The sequence below is a fragment of the Zonotrichia leucophrys genome, chromosome 4, assembly GCF_028769735.1.
Source record: "Zonotrichia leucophrys gambelii isolate GWCS_2022_RI chromosome 4, RI_Zleu_2.0, whole genome shotgun sequence".
NCBI lineage: Eukaryota > Metazoa > Chordata > Aves > Passeriformes > Passerellidae > Zonotrichia > Zonotrichia leucophrys.
In genome coordinates this window covers 27,913,270-27,938,341 of record NC_088173.1, presented here as the reverse complement: position 1 = coordinate 27,938,341, position 25,072 = coordinate 27,913,270, and the positions used below count along the sequence as shown (strand labels likewise).

The 25,072-nt window shown below is 37.8% G+C and overlaps 1 protein-coding gene across 1 annotated transcript in view; it reads left to right on the top strand.

Moving 5' to 3' along the window:
• Positions 1 to 24,818, top strand: part of PAPSS1 (3'-phosphoadenosine 5'-phosphosulfate synthase 1) — a 40,005-nt gene extending 15,187 nt beyond the window's left edge. Inside the window, exons 6-12 of the mRNA XM_064710928.1 lie at positions 3,432 to 3,545; positions 5,466 to 5,577; positions 8,495 to 8,700; positions 10,799 to 10,934; positions 12,849 to 13,117; positions 14,838 to 15,067; positions 23,777 to 24,818. Of these exons, the coding sequence (XP_064566998.1) occupies positions 3,432 to 3,545; positions 5,466 to 5,577; positions 8,495 to 8,700; positions 10,799 to 10,934; positions 12,849 to 13,117; positions 14,838 to 15,067; positions 23,777 to 23,915 (1,206 nt within the window). The 3' untranslated portion in view covers positions 23,916 to 24,818. The remainder of the gene's footprint in view (positions 1 to 3,431; positions 3,546 to 5,465; positions 5,578 to 8,494; positions 8,701 to 10,798; positions 10,935 to 12,848; positions 13,118 to 14,837; positions 15,068 to 23,776) is intronic.
• The last annotated feature ends 254 nt before the right edge of the window (positions 24,819 to 25,072 follow it).

Below are 25,072 nucleotides of genomic sequence, written 5' to 3'. Positions count from 1 at the left end.
GAGAGCTGTGTAGGAGCTACCTATGAGAGGTGGCAGTTCCTGACTGGGGGGCCCTGTGCCTCCTGCTCAGAACAATTCATAGTTATAGAAACCTATGTCACATGTGCCAAGATAATGATTCCTGAAGGCTTGCATTGGTACACAGTGCTGACTGCTGGCTCCTAGCCCAGTCAGCTTTGTTTAAGGCACATCTAACACTTTTTTCCACTTGTTTGAAGATAACAGTATAATGAATGGCACGATACCTTAGGGATTGCTTAGTTCTGTGGGAGACAGTGAAGTCGAGGCAAGGCTTAAACAGGCCTGTCTTGGTTTTAGACTATATTAATGCAGTGCTATCTTGAGAATATGATTTCTGTAGATTTCCTGTAGTTTGAATAAGAAGGCTGAAGAAGGACTTTTTATAAGGGCATTTATTGAGGGGGCAAGGCTTTAAAGTGACAGAAGGTAGTTTAGATATCAGGAAGAAATTAATTACTGTGAGTCTGGTGAGACACTGGAACAGGTTGTCCAGAGAACCTGTGGATGCCCCATCCCTGGAGGTGTTGAAGGTCAGGTTTGATGGGGCTTTGAGCAACTTGGTCTAGTGGAAGGTGTCCCTACCCATGGCAGGGAGGTTGAAACTTGGTGATCCTTAAGGTCTCTGCCAACCCCAACCATTGTATGCTTCTATGATTCTATGAAATAAATTGTTCAGCATTGTATATTTGCCAGCATTATTAAAACATGTGCCTGTGCTGCAGAGAAAACTACCTGCATGCTCTACTGTACATAACAAGGGCATAGCCAGGAGCTCAAGAGAAGCAATTTTGAAATTTTATATGGCACTTGTGAGACCTTGTGTGGATACCTTGTTTGTGCCCTTCTCCTTCACCCAGAAGAAAACAGACATTGATGTGCTTCTGTGGGCTGAGCACAAAGTCACCAAGGTGGTCAGAGGCTAGAGAATGTCACTGCACAAGGAGAGGCTGAGAGGAAATGAATTTGTTCAGCCTGGAGAAGGCTAAAGGAGTTCTTGTTGCAGTTTCTATCATCCAAGTCAGAAAGTATAGGAAAGACTGATGAAGACTTGTTTTAGAGGTGTACAAGGATAGGATGAGGGGCAGCACACATGAAATAAAATATGGGAGATTAAAATTAGACATAGGGGAGAAAACCTTTTGCTATAAAGATGGTCAATTATTAGAACAAGTTGCTTTGAGTGTTTGGGGTGCTCTGTCTTAACATCTCTGTCTTAGAGATACTAAATTCTTGATTGGCCAAGGTCCTGAGCAGCCTGCTGTAGTGGGACCAGTTTTGAGCAGGAGGCTGGACTAGATGATTTCTGGAGGCAATCAGCATCAGCAAAGAACCCACCACCCCAGTGTGAGGAGGCACATTTCCATAATGCTTCTAGTTTATTTTTTATTATTTTGTCATTTTTTTATACGAATGCCTTGTGAAATAACAAATATTGTGGAATATTCTTTAACTTGTCCTTTGGTAGAATTAAGCTTTCCGTAAAACTGATGCCTCAGAATGGTCACTAGATGGCTTGCTAGCCTAACATTTTCCTAATTCCTAAAATTCATGCAGTTTAAAGATGCATGGATTCCTTTTGTTGCTGGTTTTCTTGTTTTGTTGATGTTTTTGTAATCTAAGTTGATGTTTTAAGTACCACTTTCATGTGTGCAAGGGAGTCTAGGTTTAGTAGTCCTGCAAGTTCTCCCAATGTCAGACTCTGTTACTAGAACTGTCTTCAAGCTGTTTACATTTGTATAATGAAGTAGATTGTTGACAGAAACTGCATTGTGAAACCTTTGTTTTGCCCATTAGTGGGACACTAAAACCAGGGTAATACTTGAAGAGATCTTTTTAATAGGCACGTTTATTTTAAGCTATTGATGGTTTGTAAAATTAGGACATCCTAGCCTGGTAATGAGGCAGGGTCCAGAGGGAAATCTGTGAGGCAGCTTAATGTGCACTCCATCATTACAGTGTTGCTTACAGGAGGCAAAACCTTCATTTGATTCTGGGGTGGTTGTTGTGACAGGAGTCTGCTGCAGCTCTCCTGGGCTGTCATGCTGCTGCTCAGGCAGAGAAAACAAAAGGCTGATTTTGCCTAACTTACAATGTATTAAAATCTGCCAAAGTGATGTCTGATATGTAATGGACCAAGCTTTTCCTTATCAAACACCATTTCTAAGTGCTAGTTTAATTTGTCTTCTTTTGATGCGTCTTTGAGCATATGAATTATGCAACAGGCAGTGAAACTCATCACATCTTGATACTCCCTTAGTCATTTTATCTCTCACTTGTCAGCCTATTCTACTGCCTTTGTTTTTCTTTCCGTGGAGGTAGTGCCTAAGGTCTGATAAATGCATTAAAATTCCTGAGTTAACCTTGTGTTTTCTGCAAGCATGCCTATTTATTCTACCCTGCATATACTGGAAAAGTCAAGATAATTTAATTATTGTTTGTTCTCTCAGGGCGAGCTTTTTTCTCCAAAAGTAAAGCATTATTTTACAAAGGTTTCTCAAACACTAAAAAATGTGTTTTAAAAAGAATAGTCAGCCTCTTTTCACTGATTTTTTGCTACTGAAAATCACTGGAACATTTGACTGGGTTTTGACGTATTACACCATCCTTTGCTGGAGGAGACTCTTAACAGTTTTATCATGATGACCTTCTCTTCTTTTAATTATGGTTTTATCTTTGTTGATCTCTTCCAACAAGTTTAAAGTCTTAAGCATTGTGGAGTGATAATATCTTGTTTAATACACGTGGAAGAGCACTGAATTTTTTTTCAAATAAAAATATGTTGGTTATAGAGTTAGATTTTGGTTCTTTGCATATATATGCACAGATGATGTCACATTTAAATATTCTAAGAGTTAGGATATAGATGAAAATACTGGTGTTATGGTATTAGCTGTAGGAAATACTTTTAATGTGTACTTCTGTATTAATTTTCAGTAGAGAAGGAGCTTTATGTATTTTGCCTTCATGTTGCCATTTCTAATGTGCCTTGTATAGTGAATAACTAAAAATCATAAATGCTTAGTCTCTAAATCTTTTCTTACTTCTTCAGGCATATGTCAAAGTATTGAGTCTGCCTTTCTACTGTAGATAATGTATGCATTAAGAAGTCATAAAAACTTCATTCAATTCAATAGTTAAATATTTACTAGATAAATGTTATATGGGTTACTTAAGGTTTAGAAAAAAAACTCTTGTCAGAATGTTTCACTTCAGCCAGTCTGCTGGCTTGAGTAACTAACAATATATCATAATCTTGGAACAGTGCTGGCTTTTAGATGAGTAAAAATTGCATAATTAATAAATTCTTGCTGCTGTCTAGTGCAACATTAGAATTTTACTTCTTGATGTATGTTCAGTGCCTAAGAGGCATTCTGAGCAAACATTAAGTTTTGTTTATTCCTTCTATGCAGGACATTGTACCAGTGGATGCCTCTTATGAGGTGAAAGAGCTTTATGTGCCAGAAAACAAGTTACAGTTGGCCAAAACTGATGCTGAGTCTCTGTTAACCCTGGAAATAAATAAGGTATTGTGTGTTCAGCTGTCTCATTGCTGCAGTTGAAGGACAGTCTGATCTGTTGCTTAGTGTAAATAGATGCAGCAGAAATACTTGCACTGGTTACAGAATACACCTTGATAGACTTTTTCCCTCTTTCCCTGTGTGAAAGCAACAGCATCTGTGGTTTCTTTGTTTACTTACTAGAGATAATACATCTTCATACTTTCATGAATAATGTCTGGTATAGTGTTACTTAGTTTATCCCCACCCTGGAGCAAAAATCTACAGTGATTTCCTCCCACGCTCCCTCCAAATCCATGGATGAAACCATGCCTGGGAATGTCTTGTATGAGAAATTGTTTCTAGAAGTATTGCTTCCTTTTTTTTTTAGTTTACTTACATAAACCATTTTGTTGTGAATTGTAATTGCCTAGAAATATAGGGGAAATCAATTACTACTTCTTCATTCTTCCTGTTGGTAGCCTTCAGCTGAACAACATTAACTTTTAATATGCATACCAAACTCAAACAATTGCAAAGACCAGATCTAGTTTATTGCTTTTTTGCTGATTAGAGCATACTTCTGCTGTGTTTCTAGTTTTCAGCAGAGAGGATATAGAAAAGCATGGAACAACTTGATCAGCCCTATTCTTATTTTGGTTAAATACATTATTTTTCAACTCAGAGCAATCAGATGAAGCTGCTTCTGGCTGTGTTTTTTTTCTACTTTATTCATTTTTCTGTATAACTAAGCCTAAACACAGATACAGTGCATGGGTTTTTGCACTGGTTTTTTGATGGTATTACTAGAAGTTAAAGCTAAGCATTTGATCTAGGAGCTGGCTAAGCTCAGAGTTCAGCATTTATTGTGAGTAGACCTTGAAGGATTGAGGTGACATACTAAGCACTGAACTAGGTAATTTTAAAATTTTCTTGGTCTTTTACTAGTAATGAATATTGATACTTCCTTTCACATTTTTCTATTTTTTTCCACATACATCTGTTTAGAACTATTAATTGCTTTGTTGAGGAATAAATACTTAAGGTCACCATTATTAAACTTCAGTAGGGTCCCTTTCTAAATTGCTCCTTATCTAGAAAAACAAATAATTTCTCCCTCCACCCCCAACCACCGGGTTGTTAAATATCAATCAAGATTCTGATGTGACTTTGGGAATAAATTGTGTTTTGTACTTGCCTCAGTATAATTAAACAGTGTAATAAAATTAGTCATGCCCTTTGCAAAAGAGACTTGCACAAGCAAAGCCTGTCCTTGTCAAAAACTTGACCAAGTCTTAGAAATGCACATGCAGAAATAATGGAGACCACACACTAAGTCATAGTGTGACTGAGTGCTAAGGAAGGAAATTCTGTGTAAACTGATATTTTATGCTAAAACAAGTACTAGTCCAGAGAGAATTTTAGTTCTGGATTGTCTCACTAGTTTATGAAAAATAATTATTTCGCATTTCTTTAAAGATTAGACCTCTTAATATTTACCTTCATAATTCTGATTTTTTTTTTAGTGGTAATCATATATATTGTTATTACTTTTTCTTTTTCTTTTTAACATCTTTGTTATTTTACTTTGTTAGATAAAGGCAAGTGGGATTCTTTAATTTTAATAAGATGAACTTTATCAAGATTTATAAATAAAATTTGTTGTTGTGTGTTTGTTGGTTTGGTTTTTTTAACACATGGAAATTTGATCCAGTGTAAAGACTGGGAAATAGCCAAAAATATGAACAGTGAGGAACAAGGTTTTTTTCCTTACTTGTAGAAACTTTGAATTATTTGTGATTAAAAATGGTAACACTGAGAAATCTTCCATTTGTACTGTCCTGCATTTTAGAATTAAAGCATGATCTTTTATGATTAATACCTGATGCCAGTAATTAAGCAGCAACTTTTATCTGCTCTAAGTCTATCTCTTCATTTCTTTACAAGGTGGATATGCAGTGGGTACAAGTGCTAGCAGAAGGTTGGGCAACACCCCTGAATGGCTTTATGAGAGAGAGAGAATACCTCCAGTGCCTTCACTTTGACTGTCTCCTTGATGGTAGGGTAAAACACACCATTTGTAAAACTGAGCAAACTAATCATACTTCCAAAATATTTTTGATGCTTTGCTTTCTAGTGGTGGTATGGTTAAACATTATCAGGCTTGTGCACAACTTTGGGTCTGGGATAAGGGAATAGAATATCATAAATAACCAGTTTTAAATGTGATGGTTTTATTCTTTTTATACCTACCATCATATTAGAATTTGAATATTTTGTCTTTTTGCCTTTACAATTTTTTTTTCAAATATCTTAATTTCTGAAAAACATTTAATTCTAAAATACATACTTCTAATTTGTTTTGAAGAAATTTATCTTGTAATTTCAAATTCTATTTTAATTGTTATTTAGCTCTGTGACCAAAAGATTTGTTTTGTATTAGTAATGAAGGAAAGGACAACAAACTGACTTGAGTGCTGGAGCTGTTGCAAGTGTGAAATCAGAATCTGAGTATGAACAATTGTCACGTGTAATTGAATTACTGTAATTTCCAGGGATGATTTAAATGAATAAATTTTATTTTGCATTACCAGTTGGCTAAGAACTTTTAGATAGTAAGTCATAACATCCTCACATTTTGGAGTTTGATTGTGATCCTCTGTCATTTTTAATTTATTCCTGTCTCAAGGCTGTTTTACTCCAGCCTTTTTCCTATATTCATGCTTCCTTTTGCATCACTCTTGTCTTGCTAGAGACCAAATAGCAGAACAAAAAGAAGTTGCTTTTCTCTCAATTCTGTAATACAGAAATCTGTCATCCTTCTTATATTTCTTAATTTCCTTTTGTCTAGGTGCTATCCCAGACAGCATAATGCCATCCTGTTACTTGGCAGTATAATTTTGGGCTGCTAGTTTTGTTCTCATTTCATTTGCCTTCTGTACATCCATCCAGGTGAAAAGTCCTCTGTAGATGATATGCAATGCATTCAACTGCTAAAATAGCTTGTAGATCCTAGTCCTGCCCTGTAATTTTCTGTAAATCAGGATTTTTATAAAGTATTTAAGACCTTGTATGGGTGAGTGTATCAGATATAACAATGTAACAATTTTTTAATCTTCTTTTGCTGTTGTTTTGAGTATTTCGTCTGTGCTACAAAAAATATGAGTAATGAAAAATAGCAGCTTATTGATGGAAACCATTTTCAGTCCTAAGCTTGGATAAAATCATTATGTTCCTCTAAATGTCCTGCTCCTGATTTTCTCTTTTTAGGGATCTACTACAGCACTTACATATGCAAATCTTTTTAGAAAAATGTGATTGCCTTAAAGCTGCCTTGCTAGTTGCAGCAATGGCAACAGTTAAGTCAAAACAACACCCTCAAAGTTTCCTCCTTGCTTGTATGTTAGTTCTGTGTCCTACAGCAGCAGTCATTTTGCAGGGCTTTGATTCTGAAGAGAGGGAAATGGTTTATTACCTGCAGTGCATCTCATCCTTTGGGCTTTAAAAGCAGTGTTCGTACTGAGTGACTTCTGAGCTGTGGAGAGCAGTGCAGATGTGTTGATAGTCTCCCTTTAAAGATTAAGTTCTCTGGAAAAGTGTCATCCTGACACTGTGCTCATCTGTGATTTAACAGACTTGCTTCACTGTCTTGCCTCAGTTTCTTATTTGTGCAGTCGCTGAAGAAAAACGTAGAAGATATTATGTTGGTCATGGACAAAATAATCAACAGGTTTGACATCTCTTCATACATTGAAATATTTATTTACTTGTCTGCAAAGCAATTTTTTATCCTTTTTGGGGTGTCAAACCACTCTGTGTGACTGCTGCCAAATTCAGTTTTATGACCTAGTTGCTTTGAAAATAACTGGGCACCAAGACTGAATTTAGAAGGAGATGCACAGCATGCATTATACATTTTGCATTATAAAAGAAGGGGGATCTATTTTTCTCTTAAACTTTTCATCCAGGTTTATAATTTTTAATTTCTTAAGAAATTTAATTTCCTAATAAAAAATGTGTTGCTTAAATTATAGCAAAATTAGTCTTATTTTAGAGTCTTTGCAAATGCCAAAACCTCCATTAACTTTAAAGGGTCTATGACTTTTCTCCTGAAGACCACACAAAAGTTTAGAACCCAGGCGTTTGTAGAAGACTTAGAATATTTACTCTGCTGGGTTTCTCAAACCTCACCCTTGTAGAAAAGAAAAAGAAGACTTCAGCATCTGGCAGTGAAGTAGATACTTAAAAAGAAGGACCACACGACCTTAAAATTCAGCTATATTGCCTTAGTTTTAGAAGTGAAGTAGCTGGTAAACTTTCAGCTGAACAAACTATGCAGAATGTTTGCCTGACTCAGCAGTTTTTTCTGGAAGGTAAATGTTTGAATCTGAATACAGTTTTAAGTATACAACAAAAGTTACCTTTTGCAACAGTCCAGTTATGCATGGTAACTACTTAGGTACATTTGTCTGCTCCTATTGCAATGGTTTTTTCTTAGGGGCCCAAATTGTGTCTACTGAGAATATGATTTCCTTTCTACTAATTACCCACTCCAGTAATAATCTTGTCTGATATTTTAGATGATTTATTTTAAAATGTTATTTGTGTATTTCTACTTTTTATAGATTCTTAAGAAAGGTATTAAGTTTCCCAAAAAGCAGTATCCTGCCAGTTTAAATATTTTTGTGCAGCTGTAAGTACTTGCTGTGTATTGTGTTTGAGCTGTATTTTCAGTACAGTGTTCTCAAATCTCAGTGTACTCTTTCTCAAACCTCAATGTTTGCTCAATTTTATAGCATGTGTCTTATGGAAGAATGAGTTCATTCTAAAAGTTGTTTAATCCCTGTTAAGTGTTTCAACTACCTGTCATGTAATACACTTACAGCCTTAAAAGTAAGATGTTAATTAGGTAGATTTTCATAACAACATCGATGACTGTTTCTAAGGATAAAGGGCTTTTTTCCTTCCCTCTGCAGGGGGAGTTATTAATCTGTCAGTGCCTATAGTGCTAACAGCTACTCAAGAAGACAAGGAAAGGCTCGATGGGTGCACAGCAATCGCGCTGGTGTACGAAGGTCGCCGCGTTGCCATTCTCCGTAATCCCGAGTTCTACGAGCACAGGAAAGAGGAACGCTGTGCTAGGCAGTGGGGAACCACATGCAAGGAACATCCCTATATCAAGGTGTGTGTTTGAAAGTTGAAAATGTATTCCTGTTTGCTGTACTGTTGTGGAGATGCAAATTCATTGAAGTGCATGTCTCTGATTGATGTACTTTGATAAAAAAACTACTTTGAAAATTAGTTAAAATATCTGAGCAGAAACAAAGGTAATTTTTTCTGTGCAGCTGTTGAATAGTCTGTACTTAGTGTGAAAATCTAATGTCAATATGTACACATGAAATGAATTTAGAATGTACTGTAGAATCTGTGCTACAGAAGAGGGAACTTTGCCCTCCAGTGTGCCTATGAAACACATCCCTCTGTGTCACCAGATGGATCATCAAAGCTCCTTAATCAGTGGATATATGCATTGTGAAGGATAGAAAACTTCTTTTCTGCCTGCATGTGGTGCACGTGAGACCTGCCTGCTTTAGATGTTTTTCAAACAGGCCCTGTTCCTGGAGAGTTCATCATTTAGCTCTCTGGGGAGTAATTTCCCATCCATTGTGCTCGTTATGTTTTATTATCTTGGCCTTGTGTATGTCACACTGAAATGTTCTAATTGTAACACACTCACCACAATGCTCTGTTGGCTTATGCAAGCTGATGTGAATGTTACATCTCAGCTCTGCAGAGCCAAAATATGTTTGTTTCCCCTTTTGTCTCTGAGGTATTTTTGTTAACAGGTATGACATATAATTAGGTAAAGAGAAATCAAGCATACCTCAAATTATGAGCTTGTTCTTGAAGAGGGAAAGCCTTTGAAAAGTTGTAAAAGTATATGTATGACCAACAGAAGATTTTTAAAGCTCTTGATGTATTCTGTGGTGTTGAAGATCAGATTATCCCTTTATTGAAAAATTAACATAGGTCTAATAACTTATAAGAAAATCTCATGCAGACCAAATTTGAATGACTTATATAGAAGATAAGGAACTATGTTCTTATGCCTGTGCTGGGGTGTATAGCAGTAACATGATAGCATGTTAATTTGGTGGCTGTTCTTAATCAGAAATATTTGGGTACCTGAGAGATTCTGTAGTGCAGAGTTTTCTCATCCTTGCACCACTATCACACCTTCCCTTCACCTTTGTAAGATGTCAAGATCTGGTATTTTCTTCAGGAAGGGAAGGGTTACCGTGAGATCATTTAATTCCTGCAGGTCAAAGAAAAAATAAATTGAAAAATCACACCTAATTTTCACACCTTGGCTTTTAGGCTTAGTATGTAGTATCTTCTGTTATATCAAGATTTATTATCATTTCTAAATTGCATAAGGCTAAAAAAGTTATCAGAAATGTGTATGAAACTTGAAAGTTTTTTGATTTTGTCTTCAAAAGAAAATGCATTCTTAGAAATTAAGTTTCACAGTAATGTCTGTGTCTCTTTGTAGAGTATGTTAAGCAGCTTGCCATAGTTATTTTTTGATAAAGCATGAGGTGATATTTAAAGATATAAAAAGAAGTGTAGTGACTGTCCAACACCTGTTACTTGGGTAAACTGCTACTATCAAACAAGTCCAAAAGCTCTTCTGCTTCAAAGATTGTGATTTTATTTGTAGATTAAAATGGGTGAATAGTTAATCAGAATTGTTTTGTTTGTTACTTTATTCTTGACTAGAATCCTGTAAACTACAGAGTTCAAATGCTGCAATATCTTATATTGCAGCATTGTATTACAGAGTACAAAAGCTTCAATAGCATTTGCTTTGACCAATAACTATTAAGTGTGCAACTTTGTTGTATTGCTCTATTGTAATTAAATTTTAAAAACATGCTAATAAAAATATATGCTAATATATGCTAAATAAATTGTAATAGAGCTTTCATGACTCTATCTTTGTTTGTCATGTAGTGTTGGTTAAGAATATTGGCTATTTGCATTTCTTTATATTATCTCAATTTTGTAAGAAAGGTTTGTGCATCTCTCCTGCATCATGGGATAACATGTCTGGACTATGCTCCAGTGAATTTTTTTCATTTTTTAACACTGATGCTTTACTTCCAGCTGTCAAAATTAACCTGGAACACAGTCCTTGGTAAAGATGTATCCCCATTGCAATGCTCTTGATAAGAGAAGCTGATAACTAATCCTGACAAGGACTTTTTTTTTTTTCTTAGATGGTTATGGAGCAGGGGAACTGGCTTGTGGGTGGAGATCTACAGGTCCTTGATCGTATTTATTGGAATGATGGACTAGATCAATACCGCCTCACTCCGGCTGAACTAAGGCAGAAATTCAAGGAAATGAATGCTGGTGAGTAATTTTTTTTTGCTTACTTCTTCCTGCAGAGGCTTATCCGAAGGTCTGCTGCCACCAGTGTGGCTGGCATTGTTTCAAGGGTGAAAATTTTGAATGCTCTTGTAGGTGGCATTCTTTGCTTTTAAATGAAATAATTTTTATGATCTGAGGAATTGCATTGCCTAAATGCATAACAGAAGCTGGTAATGCCTGAGGTTCTGAACTTTATCTTTCCATGCACTGTAGACATGTTAGTAATGCAAGAAAAGATAATGTTAAAATGTGGTAAGTTGTGATTTAAAGATCATGTTTGGCCAAAACTACAGAGGTATGGTTGAATGCTGAACTTTTATGCTCTGCTATTTTTAAGTCTGTTCCCTGATGCTTCTGGGGAACAAGGCTTATGAAAGTAGTGCAGGTAGGCTGGTGCCAAGTTTCTTTCCAGCACAAGAAATAAAACAATTTTTTTCACAAAAGCGGTTGTGTTAGGCAGATAAGTTAGAGGCTGAGGAATGTCATAAAGCAGAGAACAAACACGCTGCTTTCACTGTGGCAGTGACTGGCAGGCAGCTGCACTTGTAAATGTGAGGAGAGAGATTAACATTGAAAATGAAAAGCACAACTGGTCCTGAGCTCCTGTCATTGTTCTGTGTGGTCTGCAGGTTCTGTTTAGGAGCTGTAGGTCTGCAATATCAGTCTTTTGGCTAACCCCTAAACAAACACATATTTGAAATCTGAAAAATCCCTGTTCTCTAGGTTTTCATTGGTTCCATATTGGAGAATCTCTCGTTACTGTGGTTTTGCTGTCTTGCAGGGCACTCAAGTTCATTTGAATTTGCAGGAGAGAGGGAAATCCTGTGGCAGGGTTTTTTATGGAAGGGTTTGTAATACTCTGGAATAGCAGTTAGTCTTGCTTTGTTCTTACCATGCTTAAAATCTTCTAAACTAAGATGAAGGAAACTTAGTAAGGAACATGAAATCCCCTTTCATTAGTTTCATTCCAAACAGCTCCATTTGTTCTCTAGATGATATATTTAGCCTTTAAGATAGGTAGCATATTTTTATTTCTTGTTAGAATACAATACCCTTATGCTAGTGCAAAATCCAAATAGAAGTCGGAGAAACTAGAGTACTTTTGCAGAAAATTCAGAAGTTAAGGAAACTGATTTTTTTTTTTTTTTGTACAGTGGTTTTCAATTAGTTTTTCTTACTAAGTGTTATGAATATGAACGAGACCAAACTTTCTCTGGAGAAAGAGGTTCTTGTTTATTAAAATAGCCGTAAGGAACAGAGTACCCAGGATAAGCCCACACACCCACACAGTGAGCCAAAACCAGAGCAGTGCGCTACCCCCAAGTGCACTGGGTTCTCCCCAGAAAACAAGTTTCCTAAAAGAAGAACCCCAACCCAACCGAACTTCCCGCATTTATAGCCACCTTCGAATCCAGGATTGATCCATTTTGGATCTGCATGGTCATTGGTCCATTTCCAGGCTTCTCATTGGTCTTTAATGCCATTCATTCTGGACCAATTGCTTCTGCAGGGCTTTGAATGATTGGTCAGATCTTCTATCCAGTCCCTCTTTGACGTCGTCTTGCCCCGCCAGACCGCCCTTCCACCAAACCCTGCACCCTTTTCCTAGAACTTTCTAATAATCCCCCCCACTCTTAACATAATACAATTAATATAACATAATTAATATAATATAATTGAACTATACCCTAATTTAACATAACTTTTACTTACAACACTAAGTACAGTGATTTTGTAATAATTGATAATTCTTCAATGACCTGCGAGCACTGCTATTACACTTGTTTATTAGAGCTCAGAGAAAAACATATACTGAAGTTTTTTCCATGCCTGTACACCTCCTGATAAAATAACTTGCTTCCCTTATATCTTCTGTCTTGTTTTTTTCCTCCCCAGATGCTGTCTTTGCATTCCAGTTACGCAACCCGGTGCACAACGGGCACGCGCTTTTGATGCAGGACACTCACAAGCAGCTTCTGGAACGCGGCTACCGGCGCCCGGTGCTGCTCCTGCACCCCCTCGGGGGCTGGACAAAGGAGGATGATGTTCCTCTCATGTGGCGCATGAAGCAGCATGCTGCAGTGCTGGAGGAGGGAGTCCTGAATCCAGAAACAACAGTGGTAGCTATATTCCCTTCCCCCATGATGTATGCAGGACCAACTGAGGTAAATACTTCAGGAGTTTAAAGTGAAACAAAACCCTTTTCATAGTGCATGAAGGTATTTTGTGCGATGTCTGATGTTTGTGTGTTGTGTGGTTTTAATGGAGGGAGAGACTAATTTTGCTTGAGAAAGCAGATTATCAAGTCTCTGTCACCATCCAAAACATTATTGTCTGAAGAAACTTCTATATTGGAGGATTTTGCTGGAAATGCTGGGAGAAAATACTGTGTTTATAGGTTCCTTTCTTTACAATTACAAGGATATGATAATAATTTAATCCTTCCTCCTTTTTTAATGGTCTTTTTTAGAAATAATTATAAGATCTGTTAACATACCAAGTGATTGTTCTGAATGTTAAAAATACTTAAGTTTTATGATTGTTAAGCAGGAAGTTTATATGTTAGAGGGGCATTCACAAATTAAGAAAAAAACAGTCTGTTTATTTTTTGGCAAACTTAATTCAGAGAGAATTGTTTCGAGGCTTTTGTATGAAATAATTCTTTGGCAACACTTTGTTTAGGAGCCAGGTCTTGGGTTGGAGTCCCTAGAGGTTTGTGGGAGGCAGCAGAAAGAATAAATGTTCTTAGTTGAGGACAGTTCCTTGAGGGGATATTGATTCTCCATCTCATTCCTTTTTCCAGGCTCTGAGGTTAACTCTGGGGGAGCTTTTTTCATAGATAGGAGATCTTGCCAGTGAAGTTAAATTAGGCAGATGCCACTTATTTTCTGCTGGCCAGTTGACTGGTCAAACAGAGCTTTTTCTGCCTTTCAGTCCAGAGAAAGAACTGCAGTCCAGATCTAGTGAGTGAGTTCATGTGGGTACTCTTCTGCTGCTCTCCATAGGCCTTTTATGAGAATTAACAGAAATCTTCTACGTCATTCTTGTATGTGTGAGGAGGAGCAAAATCCCCATTCCTTATTCTGAACAGGATAAATTTTTTCCTCCTTAAATATTTTCCTCCTCCTATGACCTATGAGGTCATTTCCAGTGACCTCAGAGTACAGCCTGACAGTAATATTTGTTCAAGTAATAAGAGAGATTCTTTCTTTAATAATTTTCCATAGGTTATTTAAAAGTCATTGGTACCAGATCTGTTTCTATAGCATAAATGCTTTACAGAAGAACAAGCAGCTGGTGATATGGTTATCTACAGGATGGATGTATCCTTCCAGTCTTTAAAAATCCAAATGGACAACTTTAATATAGATAAATTTAGGATTTTTTTGTATTTTTAACATTACTGGCAAGTGCCTTGGAAGAAAAGCAAGAGTTCTGTAAGGGAAAGCTGTATCAAACTGCAATAAATTCACCTGCTTAGGAAAGTTAATCTATTACAAGCATTCATGTGCAATGTGTACCTGGTTTATATGCCCTTTGGGTTTTAATGTTCATGCAGACAAAGTGTTAGTTCTACCTTGAACAATATCCTTGCCACATGTACAAGTTGAAAATGCTGAACATGGGTGGTTTTTCGTTCTGAATGTGTAGATGGTGCTGAAGTAACTTTCTGAGTACCTACTGTGCAGATAAAAAGGGGACAGTATGTTTTAGCTGTAAGTTTGATGGTGGTCAACTTAACTGGTTCTTTATTATGTTGTGGCTCCATAGTAAAAGTCACATCTGATTAAGGAAAAATAGTAGTTACAGAGTGCATGCCCATTTTGAGAGCTGCAGTTTTGGAGCCTTTTCTTCTGTTAATTGTTTTTGCTGTCTCTGTTGTAGGTTCAGTGGCACTGCAGATCCCGGATGGTTGCAGGAGCTAACTTCTACATTGTAGGGCGAGATCCAGCAGGGATGCCACACCCTGACACTGGGAAAGACCTGTATGAACCAACCCATGGTGCCAAAGTGCTCACAATGGCTCCAGGCCTCCGAGCACTGGAAATTGTACCCTTCAGGGTTGCAGCCTATAATAAAAAAAAGAAGTGCATGGATTATTATGACTCTGATCAGTAAGTTATATTTTCATTTTAAGAAAATTCTGAGCAATAGTGGCCTCTTACCCCTGCCCACATTAAAAAATTTGGTTATAATTAAATCTATATTGCTCAAATAGGGCAGTGTTGAAGATATGATTTTAAACAAATGTAGCTTAATTTCAGCACGATTTGGTTCACAGTGCAGCTGCCTGATCTAACTTTAGCTGAATACTCCCCAGGTACTGGAGTTTCTCTGATTCTGGAACATAATGACACAGATTGGTAAATCCAGAAAAAGATATTATTATTTATTATAATGGTAAAATTAGCTTTCTGCTGCTTTGTCTTTCTAAATAAGCTTCTCAGGTGTCAGGTGTGCATCAGATAGGAGGGAAGAGACACACTGAGAGTGTGCAGCATGGAAAAGAAAGTGGACAAGATGGAGTGACAAATAGCTATTTATTTTCTGTATTAGTAATAAAGCACAATGATGCCCTAAGAATATTCTGTGTCCCAGGGTTTTCAGCTGTTTTATTGGTTTTTATTTTTAATCCAGTTACAGAACAGTTCATTTAATCTTCTGTATGCATACTTCAGTGTTATTTTTCCCTTGTGTGGGATAGCAGTGTCCAAAACTTTGTGTATGTGTTGCTCTGGTGACAATGAATAATACTGGGAAGATGACTTGTCATTTTAATGTAACCCTCTTTATTCAGATTATTGACATGTACTTTTGTTTTACATCAAACTGCAGTCGAAGTTGGTACAGAAATGCAAACTTCTCTGGGCAACCTGTTCCGGTGCCTCACCACCTTCACAGGCATGAGTTTCTTCCTAATATCTGATCTAAACCTACATTCTTTCAGTTTGAAGTCATTCCTCCTTCTCCTATCACTACAGGCCCTCGCAAAAAGTTCCTCTCCAGCTCTCTTGTAACTTTCTTTAGGAACATGAAGTTGCTATAAGGTCGCCCTGGAGCCTTCTCTTCTACAGACTAAACACTCAGCCTGTCTGCAGACTGCAGAGGAGAGGTGCTCCAGCTCTCTGATAAAATTTTTGCCCTCCTCTGGACTCATTCCATCAGATCCAAGGACTTTCTATGCTGAGGTCCCTAGGGTCTGGATGCAGTACTCCAGGTGGGCTGTCACAACAGTGGGGTAGAGGGGAAACATCACCTTCCTGGACCTGCTGGTCATACTTCAATACAGAAAGATCAAAGTGAAGCTGTTTTAATGGTATATCAGTTCTTACTAAATTAGAATATTAAGGGAGTAGCAATGTGACAGGCCAAAATTCAGACTGTTGATTCTCTGATCATCGATACTGTACTCTTAGCAGAACAGATGTGATTTGAGTCAAGTAAAATTAGTAAAATTATACCTCTGTCATTAGCCGTAGCAAATTATTAAAGAGAACCCAAACAACTCTTTGAGATTTCTTTATGAAAAGTAGTGGGAACAGATTTTCCCTTCTGCCAGACTGCATCATGTACACCCTTTTATCCTTTCACTGTGTCTATGAAGCCTTGGTTTGGGGCTCTTTTTTCCATGATTCTATAAGTGTCATGGAAAAAAGGCCATGCTGCCACTAATGTGCAGTTCTGCCCTGGTGCTGCCCATTTGTTTTGTCTTTCCCTGGATGCTGTTTGTAGATGGGCTGCTGTGTGCAGCAATCCTCTAGGTGGCAATGCGGACCCGTGCAGGCTCCCATCACTGCTCCTGCCTGCCAGATTGGAGCACTGTGGTAGGCTCCAGACAGAGTCAGAGCCTGGGTGGGTGCAGCTGGCTGCCTTTCAAGATAGTCTGTGTAATGCTGAAAATGTGGCAGACTCCTGGACCATGTGGTGTTTGACTCTGCAAGGAGGATGGCAGGGAAGAGAGGATTGCCTGGAAACATGAGATGATCAGTACTGGTGGAAGACCCTTGGATGTGAAATAGTGATGTTTGTGGAAATATTTCCTGAGCTCACTTGGTGAAAAACACAGTGTGAAAATGTGGGAAGGAGGGTTGTATGCATAGAAACATTGCTGTGACTTGTATCAGAAAAGGGTAATTTGGTTATCTCTTGCACCTTTCTCAGTTTTTTGAGGCTTGGGCATTTGACAGCCAACTAGACAATTCCAGTATTCACATCCCTAATGAATGTGTGGAAGCTTACGGCAAAGGGGTTTCCCTTGGACTGAGCTATAGCTGGCCTTGTGTCTTAGCTGCTGGGTGTAGTTATTCTTTTCCCATGTGGTCATCTCTTCTGTTCTTTCAGGCCTCCTGGACTCCTCTGTCTGGGAAGGTGCTTGTGAGAAGCCATAGTAGACCCCATCTGCTGCCTTGAGTGTGTCTGTAATCTGGCAGAGTCGCAGCCACACCTGGCTTGGCAGCAAAGACATGCAGAGGTTTTTGCAGTGGGGCTCTTTGCTGCCATTAGTGAAATACCTTTTGGCTTCTCAGGGAAGTCCTAACATGAGAATCGTGGTAGATGAATCTTTGGCTCATGGTGAGAGGTTGCCAAAAGCTTGGTCCAGTTGCCAGAGGGATGTCTGAAAAGCTGTGGCTGCAGAATTAGCGGTGGCAGAGGGTTGATTTGCTCAGCTTTTATGAGAAAGGTGTAACACTTGCTGACAGCACTCCTTGTATGCCTGTGGGGATGGGTTCAGAGGCTGGGTCACTGCTGGTCAGCTGCCTCCAGTCAGGTGCTGGGCAACTGTGTGAGACCTGCCTGTGCCTGAGCTGCTCATGACCTTGCTGGCAAGCCTGGGAAGCACCAAAAAGCCTACACTGGTCCTGCCTCCAAATCAGTGCCAGAGGCCCTCACTGCTCTGGTGTGCTGACTGTGATTCCAAGAGGTTATTGTGCTTAAAGTCTTCTGCTCTCAGAGATTGGTCTCACAAACCAAAGCACAGTTTTGTGGAGCTGGTATAGAAGGTCAGTTTGTTTCTCACTTTGTTAGTACCCTCCAGAACATGTGCTGCCCTTGGGGTTTCAGTTGATCCAGTGGCTGCTTGGGACCAGTATGGAGACTGCTGACTTGGTGTGTCAGGACCTTGTGCTGCTGGTCAACAGTGCTGTGTGCTGTGTGGGAGCTGAAGGCACTTGGCCCCTGTCTGTAAGGAAAGGCAGAAATATCCTGGTTGCATTCAGGATAACAGAGCATTATCTGTGAGGAGAGGGGGTAAGGAAAGACTGACCTGAAAGCATTAATAACAGCTGCACAGCAAGTGTAGTTGCAAAGTGGTGCACAAAACTTAACTTTTATAAAATGTTTAAATAAAGTTACCCCAACATTAAGACATATGAACAACCGATGACTTGGAATTATATTAATGTTTTACCTCATGAAGCCTGCACAACTTTAAATTTATTTATTGGACATCTTAGAACTAGGTTTAGCACCTCATGAAATTGAACTCTTGAAACTTATTTTTTGAAAAACAATTTGTCTGAAACTTAGATCTAGGAGAGTGATTTGAGGAATGCATTTGAAGTGATGTATAGCAGCACAGGTAGAACTAATTTGATTTTCTTTTCCCTTTGGTCAAAATGAGGATGATAAAAATAAAATTGCCATTTTTGCTGTTGCTCAAGTCACATAGAAAACCTAATCTAAGTTTCTGTGTGGGAAGCTTGAGCGTTTCCACTTACATAGAATTCTGAATTAATGCATATAAAAGCTAGCAGGAATATTATTATAGTCCTTATCAAAGTTTTTGCACTTTAATATTTCATAAAATTTTTTATCTGTAACTGAATATATACAAATGTGTTTTAGAAAAGCTTATAGGAAGAACTCTGGTTATAATGGATAATTAAATTGAATGTCTGACTTGTAAACAACTGGTAGAGTGAAGTGTGAAGAAAACAACCAAAGAACCAAGAAACCAACAAATAACACCCCTACCCCCCCCCAAAAAAAAAGCTTACCCAATGCTGAAATTCCTTCAGAAAATCAGTTAGTGAGATTCTTCAGCCAAAAAGGCCTCACAAACAGTTACCACAGACAAGTGTAATTTGGGATTGGTGGCTTAATAATAGAAGTTGGTTTTGTGAGCAGAGATTCCCAATTCTTTATGGAAGATCAGTTCTATAAAATGCAGCCACAGACTGCTGCTGAGAAAAAACTCAATTAAGAAAGGAAATTAGTCTGGCAATTAAAAAAGCCACAACAGTGTCTGGAATTAAATTACTTTTTTTTTTTTTTTTTTTTTTTTCCCCTGAAAGAAAACGAAAGAGAACATTTTGGCTAAAAGAAACCCATAAGTAAGGTGACTGGAGCAGATTGTTCATGCTGCCTATAAAATGTAAATGAAGCATGGGTATCTGTGAAGAAGAGAGATTTTAACTTTATATATTTTTTTCCTGGGACCTTTAATATGGTTGCCATTACTGCTTTAATCCTATAAAATCATACTTATGGGGGAGCTGTTCCAACTAAGTACATACTGTTCTCAAATTAGATTTTTAAAGTGGTAGTAAGAGGCTGCAATAAGCACACTTGACTGTTCTCCCTAATTTAGTTATGTGAAATATGGTTTTTCAATTACCATCAGTACATAACGTAGGATACACTGCATCAGGCCGGGAGACTTTAACCCTACTGCCAGTCAGAAAGGAATTAGGAAAGGATTTGCTTTGCATACCTTGATATTACTCACAATATTGTGTTCTAATTTTGCAAGTTTGTTCCAGGCTGGTTGGGATTTGAACCTAGCTGGCACTAGCTGGTTCATTCAGCATAATGGGACATTCATTCCCAAGGCACAGTGTTGACTTCCTGTAAGAGTTACAGAGTAAGTCATGACTTGATGCTGCAAGGGCAAATTTAAATTCAGAGGAAGTCCTTCTAGAAGGAGTTTAAGGTTAGAATTAGACCCCAGATAAGGAGGCTGTGAATTGTCCCAGAAATTAGTCTGAAGTCTAGTAGCTGAGTAGAACATCACAGTTGTTTTGAAGACAGACCAGGGTGAATAAGTCATGTTACTATTTTATTTCCCTATTGTTCTATTTGCCTAAAAACAAAAGGCAAAACTGTGAATAAATGGTTTGTACTTTTATCATGACTCTTGTATTTAAGAGTAATTCTTTAAGACCTTGAGAGCACCAGACACTGCCCTTCACAGAGAATGAGAGTTTCTAGAAGATCATTTGCACATACCTGAGAGAAGGTCAGGGTTCCCAAGATTATGACTGATCTTTAGTCATCTTTAGTCTTTCTCCCAGATGAAAAATCTACTATGTAATGTGGTCTATACTTAGATTAAATTTGTAGGGAATACTGAAGCAGAAGAAATGTTCTCTCCAGTTACTTTATTAATGCACTGTATTGACACAGAGGTCCAGCACAGGAGGTTCCCTGTAGGCCTGTGGCAGTCACTGCCTCCTTGCAAACTAATGATGCCCTTGTTTTGTCACAGGACCTGTAAGGTCTCTGTAATCCCTGTCCTCCATCAGTAAGAAATATTCACACTGTGTGTAGGTATGGTGTTTTCCATACTACACTCACATACTTCCATACTGTGAGTGTAGTAGAGTTCTAGGGTGCTGTGCCACTGAGCAAATACCAGTCCTCAGTGTGAAATGTTCCAGGACTGTTTTTCTGTTGACAAATTTTTGTTGTGGTTCTGTTTCTGCTTTCTTTTCCTCCTTCTTTTTGGAGAATGCTTTTAATTGCAGTGGCACAAAGTGTTGTGTTAGTACCAGTCAAACTCAATTGGCACTAAAGTTAGTACCAGTCAAACTCAATTGGCAGTAAAAAGTCAAGTTAATGTTAAGAGTATTTAGTAGCATCCAGTGTGGCTAAAAGAAAGCTGATTCCAGCAGCTACTGAGTAAAATTTTCAAAGGCACTTAAAATGCCATGCTCAGAAAAGGCTTGTGTTAAGTGTCATTAAGGGTCATTTCAAATCTGACAAGAATGGGATTTGAATGACTTTTTTGTATAGCATCTTTAATGGTCAAGTGTTTCCTTCTCTCATGTTCCACTCAAATCCACCTTATATAGAGTAACTCTTAATGTCCTCAAAATTCACTCTGAATGACATTTCTTGGTGACTCCTTTTACTATCTCCTTCTACTAAAGCAAATTACTCATACTGATATATTTTATTTCAAAATGCTTGTGGGTCACATCATGCCACAGTGGTCACAGTACTGATGAGGTTTTTCTCCTTAGCAGGAATCTCAGTTTCTAAAATTTAATTGAAATTTGTAAATGCTTTCCATTTTTAAAAAAAGGCAAAAAATACTGTCTTGTTGTGTATATATTGCCAAGGCTTCATTTGAGTAAGAATTTTTTTTTAAAGAAAAACCCTTTCAAAATAGACCTTCAGGATAATGTGAGGACATAATTTTTAATTTTTAATAGCATTTTGGAAACATTATGACATGCTGAATGTACCACGTTTCTGATCTGAGGCTCACTCACTTTTTTCCTTTCATTTTTTTATAATTTCTATAGATCTCTTTAGCTTCGTGTTTCTCTCTTCCTTGGTATCTCTGCTTCCTACCTGCTTTTTGTGCAACTAGGGATAAGGAGTTGTATGTGTTATTGAAGCAAACTTCTATGACATATCTAAATGTAGTAGTTTGGTAGCATTATTTCACTTGCAGGGTATGGGACAAAGTTGAGTGCTTTTCTGAAATCTGAAGAAGCAAGTGGAAATAAAGCACCTTTTTTTTTTAATGCTCCAACTTTAGTGTGGAGAAACCACACATGGAGTAACTTCATAGTACTTGCTTTACTCTTCTCTTCCTGATCATCTGAACACTTGGTATTTTTTTGACAGAATTTTGACAGAATTAACCGGATTTATCACTTCCCCACATATATTTTATATAAATAGCTCTTTGCAAAGCACTCAAGTTACCTTCAGGCAGTGTTAGTGAACAGCAGACATCTCTCTGCTAAGGCATAAAATTTTCAGATGTTATAAATAGCAGTGCCAACTTTTTCTCCCATGGAGCTACACCAAGTTTAATTTTTCATTTTTATGTGATTTATATTTTGCAGGACTAAAGCACAGTAGGATTTTTTTGTCTTGTGACACTTCAGGAACCCACAGTCCCAAATTTAGAGCAACAAGAAAAGAGCATGTATGACAGTGCTGGTGTGTAAATGTATACAGCCCAAATCAAAAAGTTATGGGGCTAGTGTTATTGTGAAAGGGAACTGTGGAATGCTTTCTGCATCTTGCTAACTTCCATACCCTACTGAGCATAGACCAGCACTTAGAGCCAAGTTCTGCCCTCTGATGTGCACACTTGGCTCCTGTCTCTGTCTAAGGCATGTACATCTGAGATCAATACTTGGTTTTTATTTCAAACAGACAAGTAAAGAATGAGTAATGCATACATGTTGCAAATTGAGCAAATGGCATAAGTAAAATTATATATTTAATTTAGAAATACATATTTTTTTCCTTTGGAACATTTGATAGAGCTCTGGCATTCCTGTCTTGCTTTTACTTTCAGTCCTGTGAGGAGTAACTTAATTTGTGGAGCTTTTGCTGCTTATGACTACATACCTGAGAAGTTAATAATAATTTAGAGTCTTATGTAAACAATGGTAAACAATCCTAATCTGTCTTCAGTTTTTTCATTTGTCCAACTGAATTTTGTTTTTTTATGGGAAAAGGTGTCTTTAGGGGAAGGTATTTTTATTATTCCATTGCTTTTCTCTTTATTTTGAGCTGTATATGCCATGCTGTCAATATGCATAAATATGTATATGTGTGCTCAGTGTCTGGCAGAAGCACAGCTAGGAAGTTTGCCTCTAGATACTGAGGCTTTCACGTTCTCTGTTCTCCAAACAGTGCCTCACTAAGATGTACAATTTTTTTTTACACATTCTCTAGTGGCACTGAAATGACCTTCTTGAACCAGCACAGGAATATTCAGCCAGCTCATCAGGCTGGTCCCCTGGCAAGGCAAGGTGTAAATCATGATGGCTGCTGTTGCCTTGGCAGAGGGCTCAGACAGTAGGTAGAGTAGATGGCTCTCCTTCAACAGGAGTTTGTTTCCTCACAGAGAGCAAGCCAGGCTCAATGGAAACACAGACTGAATTCAATCACAGGGGTTCAGTTGCACCATGCTGCTGTATAGTAGATAGTTTTGCCCCTGACGAGGGAAAGGAATGATGAGGAGGACTCCACCTTATCAGAAGGCTAATTAATTACTTTATTATACTATATTATTCTATATTATATTACACTATGTTACATTACATCTAAACTGAATCTGCCAAGCACTCCACTGCACTGAATCTCATGACTGTCAGCCAACAGTCCCAATACGCACACACCTGGATCCAGTTGGTCAGTGAATCAAAGCACACACACCAGAATCCAATTATCAGTTCCCTTCAGATAAACAGTCTTCCACAATGCATTCCACTTGTGAACAAACACAGGAGCAGTAAATGAGATAAGAGTTGTTTTTTCTTTCTCTGAGGTTCAGAGAATGTGAAACCCAGAAGTATTCCTGGGAAGAATTGTGCCTTGCTTTTCTCTGTGAAGAGAAATGTGGCTACACTGCTAAAACCTCAGGATTTACCAAAGCTGAATATTGTAGAGGATGTGTATTCCTGAGATTTACTGCCATTGCTGGCCTTGAAATGACAGCTGCTATACAGCATTATACTCCCAAGAAAAAAATGTGTGAAGTATCAAAAAAGTAGAAGGAATATGAGCAACTTTGCCTGCCTTTAATGTATGTTCTTTTTTCCCTCCCTTTTCCTCCACCCCTACCCTGCCAGCCATGAAGACTTTGATTTTATATCGGGGACCCGCATGCGCAGGCTGGCTCGGGAAGGACAAAACCCTCCGGAAGGCTTCATGGCTCCCAAGGCTTGGACTGTGCTGACAGAGTACTACAAATCCTTGGAGAAGGCTTAGGCCTCTTATTAACTGCAGATCAACCTTTGACGCCTGATTTATTTACGAGAAGGGGACCACACAGTCACCATTCATGTTGCTTTGTTGTGGTGTCTGTCAGGAAGTTCTCTGAAAACAGATTCTTTCTTCCTAACTTAGCATCATTCTTTGCCTGCCCTTATGGGTTCTATTATGTCCTGGCACCTAACTAGCTGCTGGTTTTAATGTCTTCTCTTTTATTACAGTTAATATTCATGCAGTAGGATTTTTAACTCCTGTATTTTTTTTATATTTTACTGCCTCTGTCCTGTTCTGAGTTCTGCAGCTGTTAAATAGATGCAGCTTTTTCATATGTTTAAGTTCCTGGGTAGTGTCTGGTTTTAGTAGTTTGTAGGAGAAAATGTAAGACTTAATCCTTTAACTATGGATAGATTATCTATAAATCAAAAAAGTAAAAAATGTTTCAAAATGTCTGTAAAAGTGTCTTCATCCTTATCTCATTATTATCATCTCCAGAAGCACTTAAAATTTATTTCTGACTATGTAATCAAAAAGCAGAAGGGTTTTTTTATGTAGCATAATTAAAATTTTGCTTTCTTTGTTTAATTTTGAAGTTTATTTAGTTGTACGTTGATTCTCTTCTGCTGTGGACCTGTAAAGATGGACAAGTAATGAATAAAAGAAAATACCTAGTTTTCAGTTACAATTGTAACAAATTCACATATTGTTTGGTTGCTCTCATATATACTTGCTGCCATAGGTGTCAGTAGAGTATGTTTTATTTCATTTGATGTAACTTACTGGTTTTTGAGTCCAGATATACTTAATCAGCCTACTACAACTTTTTAAAAAGCATGATAGCCCAAACTTAATTTCATGTTTAATAATTGCAAGAAAAATAAAGAAAATCCTTAGATTTTGGTATTTCCTGTGGTAAAAATGCTTTGTTCAGATATTAATTTTCTGTCTATTTTTCAAGGTCTCCAAAGAGTAATTTTGTGAGTCAGCTTTGCTTGCTTTAAAGGCAAAGCACATGTTCTTTTAGAATTCTTCAAAAATCCTGAAGAAACATAAGAAATGAAAAGTAAAACATTTCTTCATGTGTAAAGTAACACTGGTGTCTCTTGGTGTCTTTTCAAGCATTTGCAAGTAACCAGTGGAGCAGTCATAACCTCTCT